Source organism: Corvus brachyrhynchos, unplaced genomic scaffold, assembly GCF_000691975.1.
Source record: "Corvus brachyrhynchos isolate BGI_N302 unplaced genomic scaffold, ASM69197v1 scaffold5, whole genome shotgun sequence".
Taxonomy (NCBI): Eukaryota; Metazoa; Chordata; class Aves; order Passeriformes; family Corvidae; genus Corvus; species Corvus brachyrhynchos.
The window spans coordinates 12,209,217-12,222,385 of NW_008238321.1; the positions used below are offsets into that span (position 1 = coordinate 12,209,217).

General features: G+C 43.7%; 1 protein-coding gene across 1 annotated transcript; it reads left to right on the top strand.

Annotated features, from left to right (window-relative positions):
* Position 1: 1 nt before the first annotated feature.
* COQ7 (coenzyme Q7, hydroxylase) lies at positions 2–3,452 on the top strand (the record flags this gene model as incomplete). Its single annotated transcript, XM_008633526.2, has 5 exons — positions 2–268; positions 675–789; positions 902–1,041; positions 2,161–2,229; positions 2,876–3,452. Coding segments are annotated over 5 exons (669 nt in total), but the record flags the coding sequence as incomplete, so codon positions are not given.
* Between the last annotated feature and the right edge of the window lie 9,717 nt (positions 3,453–13,169).

Here is a 13,169-nt window from a genome sequence, read left to right on the forward strand (position 1 = left end):
GGCCCGGCCCGCGCCGCCCCGCCCCGGGCGGGGCCCGGGCGGGGGCGGAGCTCGCGTCCCCTTTGTTTCTCCGACAGGTCTGCGGCCTCTGCCCGCCGGAGGGGCTTCCCTCAGGCTGTGCAGCACGCGGGTGGCGCAGGAGGGCATCAACAAGCCCGTCATAGACCGCATCATCCGCGTGGACCATGCGGGGGAGTACGGGGCGAACCGCATCTATGCGGGGCAGATGGCCGTGCTGGGCAGGTCTAGCGTGGGGCCCGTCATCCAGGTGAGCCTGGAGCCCGGCCTGTGCTTCTGCTCCGTTTGCATTGGATTAACGGCGGCCGGATGACAGGGAACGATCGTAGCCTTCATGGCAACATTGCTGTCCATTTTTGTTCTAAGCACTTCCGAACGTGTGGGTTTATAAACAGTGGTGGGAGTGCTTGGTAAGGAAGTTACGGATGCTGCAGTTACTGGAGTGTTGTCCTATTTTGCAAATCCTCATCTGCCCGTTTTATAACGATCTGCATCTGCCCTTCTGCAGCCTTTCTTCTCTGTGATGTTGCAGTGTTACAGTATTGCCTCAGCTATCACAGCATATGTGGCCTGAGCTGGTTTGGTTTTTATTAGTTTTATTGGAAATGTTTATCTCTTGGGGTTATATGCTTCACTGTGACCTGGCTCTTTTGCAGCAAATGTGGAATCAAGAAAAAGACCACCTGAAAAAGTTCAATGAGCTCATGGTTGCATACAGAGTTCGACCTACTGTTCTATTGCCTTTCTGGAATGTAGCAGGGTTTGTTTTAGGTGAGTCTGTACAACAACTATTGTTGTTGTTTTGTGAAGTCTTCAATTGTGTTAAATTATTTGTATTGCTTCAGATTTCATTGTATTCATGTGTCTGGTACCCCAATCCCAGGGGCTGGAAGTGCTTTGCTTGGAAGGAAGGGTGCAATGGCTTGCACAGTGGCTGTGGAAGAGAGTATATCAGAGCACTACAACAACCAGATCCGAACTCTAATAGAAGAGGATCCAGAAAAGTACAAAGAACTATTGCAGGTATTTAACCATGACTGAAAAGTAGTTTAACAAATTGATTGAATTATCTGATGTGATTTTGTCTTTTAAAAATAATATGCATGTAGAATTTACTGTAGATCTTTTTGTTCTGTCACTTAGAATGCTGAAGTCAACAGAAACTAATAAAATAGAAGGATGCTTTTTTCCTTCAGCAAATTGATCAAGCACCAGAATTAAAACATATGTTGGGTTATGTTCAGTATGCTTTCAGTAATGCAGTGTTTCCTTTTTGAGTGGGAGAATTATGCTTTGAGTTTGATTAATTTTAATTGAGAGGAAGGGTCTAGAGGGGAAACAAAAGGAGGAAATATGATTGCATAGTAGCTGTGTTGCCCTCCTCTGAAGGCATTCAAGTACCTTCACGTGCCCCTTAAGCTGTGGGGCCCAGAGCTATACACAGTGCTCAGGGTGAGCTCAAGGTGACACCCTCTGCAGCCCCTCTGCCCACGCTGTGTTTGATGCACCCCGGGGGGGTTTGCCTCCACTGCTGCCAGCCAGCACCCTGTTCATGTTCTAGTCCTGGATGCTGCTCAGAGTGTGTAGGGAGCTGATGTTTGTCAGCTCTGTGAGAAAATAAATTCCCAAGCATTTTAGGTATCAAACTGGGACACACTCCTGTAGGGTGTCTGTGGGAGATGGAACTGTGTCCACAGGCAGCACATGGAACTGGTTCATTTCCAGCCTTGCTGGCTGCCAGTGTGTTGGGCTGTGCATGGTGTAACGTGTAGCAAAGTCTGATCATTCCAATGTGTCCTACTGCTACAGAAATTGTGTCTGAAGTAACCAGGGTTGTGCTGAGGTGCACCAGGGAAATACCACCCCTGAAGATAATGATACAGTGAAATAGCTGGAGATGACACAAAACAAAGAGGAAAATCCAGGCAGGGAGTTTATTCACAGTGCCAATATGAGGAGAACTAGTGAGGAAACCAAAAGCAGTGTGAAGCTGTTGGGCAGGGACAGTGCCCAGCTGCCCAGAGAAGTTTTTGAGAGACCCTGGCTTGCCATGGTACACACAATGGACAACAGCATCTAGTTGTGTGTACTGGCTGCCTCGATTTTTCTGCAAAATAGACTCAGTAATGGCTGTTTTTCAAGGTAATAAAGCAATTCCGGGACGATGAGCAGGAGCACCACGACATTGGGCTCAAGCACGATGCAGAAGCTGTGAGTAGAATGTTGACTCATTGGTGCTGTCAGTGAGGATGTAGATGTGCTGCTCTTGCCTTCCTTACCTAGAGACTGGGATGTGGTTCTTTGAGAAGCACAAAATAAGGCTCTTGATACTCTTCCCCAAAGGAAAGTCCTGCATGTTATAACTTTCATTGCTCTAGATCAGAACTGAATCTGTTAGAATTCGTGTCAAGTGTTAAAGTGTTTTGATTTTTTTCCTAAGAGATATCCTCTGCAAATTTTTAGATTTTCTTTTGATTTCAGTTCAGATGAAATATTTTTGAAGATAAGGCTAATAGGTGCTATCCATACAGCTGGGAACTGGAGGCATCATCTTACTAGGAAGTGTGAAATACTGAACTAAATTCTGTGCTCACTTGGAAACTCTGTGGGGAATGTGTAACTTCTGGTTTTTCTCTTGACTTACACTTGTGGAGAAATGGAAATATTCTGCAAAGTTGATAAATCTTAATTTTGTTTTCTCTATGATAGATTAGACTGCAAATACAGGTGGGGTTTTCTTGGGGAGTGTGTGTTTTTACTTTGATTTTTTTTTTAATAGTGATTACTATTCCTTATCACAATCTAGTTCAAGCAAAGCACTTCAGTAGATGTGTTTAATCTTTTATTCTTTTTACAGACACCAGCTTATTCTGTTTTGAAGACAGCCATACAACTTGGATGCAAAGCTGCAATATTTTTATCAGAACGAATTTAGTTATATTTTGCATTATAGTTGTGGCAATAAACTGTGACACAAAAGTGTATGGAAATTGTGGAAGACTCAGCTATTTTATTCAGCCTTTTAAATTTTTCTGCACTAAGCACTTGATTCAGCCATCCTTTGTCACATTGAGTACCCATTTAAAAAGTATCTAGATTAAAGTCAGTTGAGCTAAATGTGAATAAAGGTGGCAGAATTGAGTCTGTGTGAACTAAACCTCCCTATTCAGAGACTGTTCACAAGGTGGCAGCAAAATATGTACATGATTTATATATACAATATTTGTGTATGGATGCACACACATAAAAATGATAAATACATTCTCTGTTGCCTTCAAATTTATATGTACTTGAAATAAGCTGGAGCACATCAGCTCATTTTGAAATGGTTAATACTGACAAAGAAGAATATTTGTTCTGTTTTCAGGGTAAGTGAAGTAATAGCAAGTATTTATTTTCAGTCCATCTTAATAAAAATTGGTATTATAAGACCAGTTTTACTTAAGGACTTCTTTCTGTTTTGGGATGGGTTTTTTTCAGGCACAGTTCTGAATTCTTTAAATAGAATTTTACTGACTGTGTTGTTCTTTGTTACACTGGGGATTTTTTGTTGTTTTTTTGGTATTTGCTTGGGTTTGTTTGGTTTGCATTTTTTTTACCTGAGTGTGTGTGTAAGGAATTGATCCCAGCCATAAAGCAGGTGGAGAGAGCCATTTTGAGCACTGTGGAGTTGCATTCAATATTCTGTTAGAGCTTTCAAGCTTATCTTACTTTGCTTCAGACAGCATTTAATACAGGTACCTCTGAGCCTGCCTTTTTTAGTAGCTCTGTTAGTGTTTGTGGGTACTGATTGGTGTGTGATTTGATGTGAAAGGCTTCTTAAAGAGGATTATTTACCCTTTATTTTTTTTGGTGAAGGAGCTTAGGCAGAAGGTTAAATCTCAATATAGAGAAACTCCTATTCTGTGAGATTTTGTTATGACTGTCACTTTGTATGTGCTTTAAAAATAATTTCTATCAAACTGTTGCAAGTGTCACCTTGTTAGACTCAAACTACTGATGTTATTTACTTGGTTCAATCAAAGTACCACTTGGTTCTCTATCTGTGACTGGTTTGCACACCCACTGGAATAACTCGACTAGAGGAACTCAAAGCTAAAGCACAGATTTTTCAGGGACTGCATAATCAGAAAATAACTCAAAGGGAGTCTCATTTTACTTGCCTTAGCCCCAGACAGTTGTGAGCAGTGTGTGTGAAAACTCAAGTTTTAGGTGCATCCTATTACACTAATGCAATATCTTCCCTAATTTGACCAATTCTCTGAACAAAAGTTACATCTAGCAGATTTCTTGCCTTAGTTTCTCTAAAGTATTCAATATGCATGTGGAAAATTCCCAGGTAATGTGGAGGAGAGAGGAATCAGCACAAAAGAATGATTAACTATAAAGTGGTTAAAGGGGTAACAAGTGGTGCTGGAAGCTTGTGCAGTGCAGTTGTGCAAGTCATGGGCTTTAATAATTGAGTAAAAGAAGGAAAAAAGATTGCTTGATGAATAGTTCACTGTAAAGTCTTTCATACCAGGGGCACCATGGCATGGCATCTTTTATAAGTCCATTATTGCAGGGGGGGAGGGCAGGGCATGGTGTATTTTGACTCAAAGCCACACACTGCATGCCCATACATACAATGGTCTTGTGACATAAACTGGAAACTGAGCCAGACAGTTCCTGGTCTTTTAGCCATGACATCAGGATTGAAAGCTGGACAAGGCATCCATGGGGCTTTCCTCGAGAGCTGGTACTCAGCTGAAGCCTGGTGTTATCCAAGGCTGGGGTTGCAGAGATTCTCTGAACGTGTCTGTGGCGGTGGTCAGCAGTGGTGGGATTGGCTTCTGTCAGAGTGACAGACGTGCTCATGGGATTGTCCAAGGTGTGGGTGGCCCTCGAGACCATCACACACTGCTCACTTGGGGCAACAATTTTTAAGAGACAAATCTCATGTTTAATGTATTTTGTTTGGCCAGGGGCTGGGAACATCAAATAGCAAGAAATTGCCATGTGAGGCCTGTGTTTGGTCATATCTGCTGTAATTGAAAGTGCTCATAGAGAGTCCTTTGTCCTCAGCAGCTGAACACATCCTGCACGTTTGAGAAGGGTGTCAGACAGTAACACTGTCTCCAGCTGCAGGCATGAAATATGAACTGGGAGATCAAATCTGCTTTATGCTTCTGAGCAGGATTTGTTCTTTCTTTAATGGAGCAGCAGATTTCTCCCCGTCCATTAAAGTGTGGATGGGCTGTTCTGCCACTTCCAAAGCTTGTGCATTTCCCTGCTCACTGGCAGTTTACTCTTTTTGTTGTTGTTGTTTTACATAGAAAATTGAGTTGCTTTTCATTTTTCTCATTAAAAAGGACCCTTTTTTTTGTTTAAAAACCTGTTTCAGATTTCGAAAGACTAAAAAAAAGTGGTAAAAGGTTACAAAAGAACAAAAGGTGCTTAGTGCTGTACAATTCTATTGTACAGCTGCTGCTAGGCTGTAGTTACTTTATGTTGAGGCAGAACTAAGCTGAGTTAATACCAGCCATCCCAGCAGGGGTTAATGGCAGGCAGAGGCCAAAGTATATAGCTTGTACAAGTCTGTTATCATAGTGATCCCCAGTGAACTCTGGTCATGTTGACAGAGGAAGAGGAGCTTGGATCAGAGAAAGGCTGTGGAATGCTGCATTTTCAGAACGGGGAGTGGGGAAGATGACAGGGTCTTCACTGTGCCTTTGAGTTTTGGGGCTTCCTTGTAAGTGATAAATACACACATAATTTGGGTTTTGGAATATGCAGTGGGATTAAATCCTTCCCCTCAAAGTAATGAGGTCTTTTCTAGCTCGGGTGATAAGCCAGGGCTCGATCCCGATTTTCTCCTGCAGAAGCAGTTGTATTTCTCAGTGGGGAGGAGCAGCAGGTGCCCATCTGTGTGTGTGCAGGGCTGTAGGGCTGCTACCTGCTCTTTGATCAGCATCTCACCTCTTGCTGGTTTCTTCTGCAGTCAGTGCTGGGGACGAGCTGGCCGCTATCCTGCAGGGCTGCTCGCAGTCAGAGATGATGGTGACGCTGGTGTTGGGGGGTGGCACGGTCACACGGCGCAGCCCCTGAGCTGGGCACTCGGGCTGGTTCCGGAGCGGGATCCCTGCACTGTCTGCAGGCACTGCAGAACACACGTGGGATGCCCCAGACGTGCAGCTCTGGCTGTGCCAGGACACGTTTCAGCAGCAGCCGGGCAGAAATCAAATCCCCGTGGCTGGGATTAACGAGGTGATGCTGACAGAAGCTGAACGGACTTTTGTCAAGGGCGTGTAGTGATAGGACGAGGGTTCATGGCTTTATGTTGATAGAGGGCAGGTTTAGATTACATAGAAGTGAGAAATTCTTCACTATGAGGGTGGGGAGGCCCTGGCACAGGTTTCCTACGGAAATTGTGGCTGCCCCATCCCTGGCAGTGTCCCAGGGGGCCCTGAGCAACCTGGTCAAATGGAAGGTGTCCCAGCCCAGTGCAGGGGGCTTGGAATGAGATGATCTTTAAGGTCCTTTCCAACACAAACCATTCTATGATCCCATAATTCTGTTATTCTATGATAAAAGACATCTCACAGAAATACAGTCAACACACCTAAATTTTCTAAAATCCTTCCCATTACTCTGGACTCTTTCATTATCCTACCAAAAGTCCTGTGGGTCATGTTGACTTGAGCTGCTCTGCTGGGATAATCAGCAGGTACACTCATTTAGGCTGGAAGGCATTTTTCCAGGAAGGGAACTGTGGAATGAGAAGAGGTTTAAGGTCCTTTCCAACCCAAACCAGTCTATGATTCTGTGATTTACGGTGCAAATTATGTAAAATGAGACTCATAGGATTGTTTGGCAGAGAGCTAAACCATTGTCTGGGTTGGGCTTCATTTTTGTCTGGAGTAAATCTGTGTGGCTCACTTGAGCACACAGATCGGCTGAGGATATGCCATATGGTCCCTGTCCTGGGGATGACATGGATTCTACATCTCTATTTGTTCTTAGTATTACAGGAGTTATTTAATCTATACACATCTGCCTTGTGTCTGCACTTTGGGGAAGACATAATTTTAAATGCCAGTCATTTTTTGTCACTAGCTTCGAAGCTGTGGCATGTCACTTGCATTGAATTCTGCACATATTTTTTAGCTTGGGAGGCTTAAAGGGCTAAGGCAAAAATACTGGCCAATTTAAAGGAGGAATGTGTGTCATAAGGGAGGAGATTGTTTAAAGCTACTACCATTTTTCTATTTGTTACTTAGTTTTCATTGTGTCTGACATGAAAAATGGATTTAGCAGTTGTACTTCCAAAGTGGCAGAACTTAGCTTGTGTTGGGGAACACTTGCTGATACTCTTTTTATTTTAGAGTTGTGGGACTAATCTAATGTTGAGTAAATGAATTAACAGTTCAGGTTCAGTGGGTAATGTATTTCTAAAAGAACTTAACTGTGTTAGAAGGAAAAGTCCAGTTGTTGTTAGGTGCTTTCAATAAGTGCAGCCTCCTGCTCACTTCAGGTGTTTTTGAGAAGTACCACCTTATGCTACAGTTTTGCAGAGCAAGGGATGGTACCTCTGTGTCCAGCAATGCAGCAGCAGTGTTTTGTTTTGTTAGGATGCAGATTAATACACCTATGCTGATACTTTAAAAAATGGAGGGTTTTGGTTCTGAATGTCTTTGTCTCACAAACTGCAGCCATGGCACTGCCTTTACTTGTGCTTGTTCTTAGCTGGAAGTAAACGATATTCTGATGGAAGCCCAGGAGTCACGCAGTGTTACTTGGAAAGGAGCTCTGGAGGTCATCTTGTCCAACCTCCTGCTGGAAGCAGGACTGTGGCCAGCACTAAAGTAGGTCAGCTATAATTTTTTCCAGGCGGGATGAAAACCTCCAAGGACAGAAATTTCACAGCCTCCATGGGAAGCCTGTTCTGGTCCTGCATTACCCTACCAGTGACAATTTTTTTTCTGATATCTGTCCTGAACGTCCCAAGACTGTCACTGCTGCTAATGCCATGTAGCACCATGGAGAAGAGTTTGCCTCCACTATCTTGGTAAATACTCTGAGTAGTTTGAGGCAACTGTCAGATCATTCAGATTAGCTCTTCTTGCAATGCCTGGTTCCTGAACTGGCACAGAGGAAAGGAAGGGATGCATCTGGTGACCACCTTGACACTCTCATTGTCTGTTTTAGACTTCAGGCTTCATATGTCTTCTTTCCTTGCAGGTATTTTCCACCCAACTGTTTGCATGTCAGTGATTTGTTTTTCAGTGTTACTTGTGCCTAGGACAGATGGATTTATTGATTTTATGGTACAGGTGGACGTGTGTAGACCAAGATATTAATGAAAGCAATTCATACATACAGTGGGTGGTTTTCATATTTAAAATACCTTTTCTGGACTGTAATAAAAAGATTATTTCTGGCACTAAAAGTGCTTTTCTGTTTTCTTTGTGGCTACTGGCCAGCCACCTGCCTGGGCTGTCCAGGTCAGAGCAGAGGCAGCAGTGGGTATGGGGATTTGAATTTTCTTGCAGTTCACCTTGAAGACAAGTTCTGCCAGCAGTGTTTTAGCAAGCTGTCAAGAATTTATCCCAAGAATGTGGCTTGAGGGCACCTGCATAGTCAGAGGCTGCTGACTGTATGTAAATGGATAAAACGTTTAGTGGAGTAAAAAGCCTTTGCTTATAGGCACAGACAGACATGCAGTGTCAAGGCAGATGACTCAGTCCTGTTGATCTTCGTTGCTGTCTTCTGCATTAAAGTGAGCTTCCCTTTAAAGCAGTAGCCTATGTGTAATTTAGGGCGTCTCTCATCTTGCTGATGATAGATTGTTTCCTCCCCGCTGTGGGGCACAACCGTGCTCCAGAGGTGGCACCCAGCTTCTGAGGAAGAACACGCACAACTTGCTTTCCCAGGACGAATGCCCAAATGACAAAACAGAGGAGCCTCTGCTCACCACGTGTCAGGAATCCTAAGTTTCCTCGTGCTGATGGCTGTGGATCCCAGGGCAGGCAGAGCCCGCTCTCCTCTCAGGAGTGACAGTATCGTGTTTAACAAAGGTCTGTCCTCTACCAGCCTGCAGCATTCCCATGAGAAAGGGACTTCGCTTTAGAGCTGGCCTAGGAGAAGGCCACTGCATGCAAGTCTACTAGAGATGTAAGTTTATGCTTAACTCTGAGCCCAAGAGCATTGGGGATAATTGGATGTTCCATGGTAAACTTGTTGGAGACTTTAGAGACTTGTCTGTGGCAAAAATACACTGGAAATAGAGTTTGAGAGGAGCTGAATCTCCCTTGTGGCTGTATTATTGTACTAACCATACAGCACTCCTGGTATGTGAAAATGTGCTGACCTTGCTGCTTCTGAGTGGGTTTTTTATCCAGCAAAAGAACAGCAGCAGGACAAAATCACTGGTGAGATTATTCTGCAAGTGTGGCTTAATGGCTGGATTCCAGCCCTGACCTGGAAAGCTAAGTGCTAGTGACAGATGAGGAGCTGTCTTCCACATCTCATCTTGACAGCTCTCATTGTTCTGACTTTGGCAGGAAAAATGCTGTTTACTTGAATACTTCGAAGGTGGTTGAAGAAGACTTTGGATGTGGTTGAAATGTGATTTTTTAAATTAATAACCGTCTGCCTTTCAATTCCTCCCACCCAAATATTGCAGCAATACTTGCTAATGATGAATAATTATGTCTCAATTTTAAGTGACACAAGTGCTATTGTTTACACAAAATATGAGATTCTTGTAAGACATGGGGCATATGCTTAGAGGGATAATGCATGAGAATCAGTTCTGCCTTCTCAGGGAGCCAAGCCTTGCAGAGGAAGATGACAGATACATGTGTTTATACACAGACTTTGTGGCTGGCTGTGTTTGCTTATCATTTGTCATAAACGCAGAGACTTGCAGCACAGAGCACTAGTTCAGCATAAGCTGGGACATATGGTCCTCTCCAGCAGATGTGACACGAATTCCAGTGCTCACTGGACGTTTCAGGCTGATGACCAGCAAGAGGATTTATCCTGGTAAGCTGCTATGAGTATTCTTGAAGCTGTCCTGTGGATTGCTGCTTCCATTTGGGATTTTTCCATGGACAGGGCAGAAAAAGTATGGCCTGGTTTTCAGCTTGTATTGCTGGCAGTTCTTCACTGCTGAAGCAGCTACCTGGACTCATCTGGTACGTTGCTTGGATATGATGTTGCAAACTCTTGGGATAAAAATACTTACATGAAGCTACTGCTTCGGAGTGACCTGGTAGTTCATTCTTTCTTTCCAACTGACTCATCATTCTCCACAGACTTGGTATTCCAACAGAAATAACTCACCAGACCCAGTGGTGAAAGCCCTGGGTGTTGTTTTCCATGACTTTCCTACTAACAAGACGATTCATGGTTATATTCTTCCCTCTTTATATCTCCCTACACTTACCAAAATACATGTGATACTGCTACAGCCTTTGCTTTTAGATGATGTGTTATGATACACCCTCCATGTGTCATCTCATACTGACTACTAATTCCAGGCTGACCTGTAGTGTGTTAGGAATAGTCAGCAGAATTCTTAACACATTTGTCTTTCTGATTTACTAAAAAACCTCAAAAAACCTAAGCCCAAACAGCCTTATTATCACAGCCAAGAGAAACTTACAGAACAAACTACACACATGACCTGCATGTGTTATGAAAACAGCATAAAAACCACGAGAAGTTTGCAGAGATTTCCTAGAAAATATTCATCCACATTGTAAAACCAATGATAAATTTTCCTGCATCTGGCAATTATTATGCCACACTCTGCTCTTACTCAATGTTCACCCTGTTCATCTTAGGCAACAGTTACTCATTCCTGAGTTCTCTCACATACCAAGGTACTAATCTGCTTCTCATACAAACAGTCAGTGATCTGAAATTGCTACAGCACACCAGCACAGACTTGATTCAGTATCTGGTTTTGTTTGCTTTCTTTTGTTTGTTTGTTTGTTGTTAGGGAGAAAGAATCCAAACTGGATCAAAGTCTGTTTGGTCTCTGGAGCTGCACCCATGCCCCTACTTACCACCCCTGTGTTTAGACTTGCATGCTATGAGGTTTCAGAAGTCATAGGCACTACCCATCTGTATTTGCCTTAAATCAAACAACTTCTTAAATGGATTTTAGGTGTTTCATTTTTCTTTGTGTTCTTGGACGTAAGTTTGGTCTGATTTTCTGTGGGCTTTGCTTTCCTTGGCTTCTAAAATAATTTTATAAGGTGTTGCTTATTTGAAACGTGGTCATTGGCAAGTCCAGCTGTGCCCCTTACCCAGCTGTGCCCCTTACCTAGCAGTGCCTTGCTTCAGGGAGCTGCACACAGAATCAAAGTCTGCTCCAGAGGTAACAAATTACAAATGGAAGTATTATCATGACAATTGACTGTCATTATTGATGGGTTAGTGGAAGTGACTGTGCAAATACATATCAGTGTGTGCTGCTTTATTATATAGCTCTGCTGACTCAGGGTGATGTGCCGTTCACTCAGAGCCTGCTCACAGAGATAAGCACTGCTGTTAAACTGGTTTTTGTTAAACTATTTTAACACAAGCATGTGCAAGGTTTAGCTCTACCTGATTGATGCTTTTTAAACCTGGGGATTCCATAGTAGGGGTCGTCAGACCCACATCTGCTGAGCCCTGGGGGTGGCAGGGAAAGGGAAGGGCTGAGTAGGCTCCTGCATGGGATGGTGACACACTGGGGTGTTGTCACCAGCACAGCATGATCACCTCCTCTGCTGCCCTCGGAGAGTTAGCAGGGCTTGTTGGCTGGAGTGTTTAGATACAGCACTGGAAGCTGTGACTGTTGTCATTCAAATGTGGGTTATATCAAATACTGAACTTGAAGAGCAAGTGCAAGATTTTCAGGCTTGACCTGGAGAGTTTTCATGTCTCCATTTTCAATGTGAGAAACATTCACCATTACTGCTGATAACCCTTCTGTATGACGGTTGTGTACTTGCACTCTCCTTGCTGAAAGGTGTTTCCTGTTCATGATGCTGTAGCTGGAATTCTTCACAACATGAGCCACTTCAGCTTCATGGAGAGCATGGGACAGCAGAGTGCCACAGTCACAGCTCATCAGACAGAACTCAGCGTGCCAATGACACTGATGCAGATGGGTTGGGGGTTTTGCTCCTGGTTCATTGCTTAGCTGGAAACACATAGGCGTGTCTTCCTGAATGCCATGTAATGGGTAAGTATAAATGCCCTGCTCGAACAAGTTTCTATGCAAAAAAGTAATCCTTGAGGGTTTTCAAATGTTATGGGACAAGCTGGAAACGAACCAGCCGATGCTGGTACTGATCACCAGCACAGAGCCAGGATATTTCTGTTTGTGATAAGGACAGGCTTGGGCAAGAGATTGTTGTATGAATTACTCAGGAAGCCATCCTTCTACAGAAAGGAAATCCTGTATTGGGCTGTGTGTGGTTTATAGTAACCTGGTCTGCTTGCAGGCTCTCAGATTAAGAAGTGCTACACCCTGCTGATAGTTAGCGAGCAAACAGACTGGCAGAGGTGGCAAGCACATCTGACTTAGTAAACAGAAAATATTTTAAGAGTGCATGTGCACTAACACCCCCAGTCCCTAAACTCCTTCATGTCCATGTACTGCTCTGGAGGTTTGGCTCCCTCAGCTGTTTGTGGTAGCAAGACACCCTCTCCTGTTTTCCCATCCCCTGCTGCTGTGACTGGCAGAGATTCATTAGTCCACAATAAAAAATGAATTTATATCTGTCTGATGCTGTTGGTTTGTATTGTAGTTAATAGTATCCCATAAAATCTAGGAGTCAGAGGAATGGCAGACAAAGGATGTTTATTTTGATCATGGCATCTCCTTGGCTGGACCATCCAGTGGGCTGGGGAAGAGATGTGCTGGCAGCTTTGCTTTCAGAGGAAATCATTAGAAGAGTAATGACTGGGACATGAAGTCAAGTGACTGACCATTCAGACTTGTATTTTTTTGCAATCCATTCTTGTACTTTTCTGCTATAGACTGTTTAATAGTGCATTATAAGAAGCTGGAGGTATAACCCACTTGCTGTAGAAAAGCAGCTGTACAGCACTGGTGCAGAAGGGGATCCCCAGAGACTTCCTCCTGCACCTGCAGAGGAGATGTGCAGCTC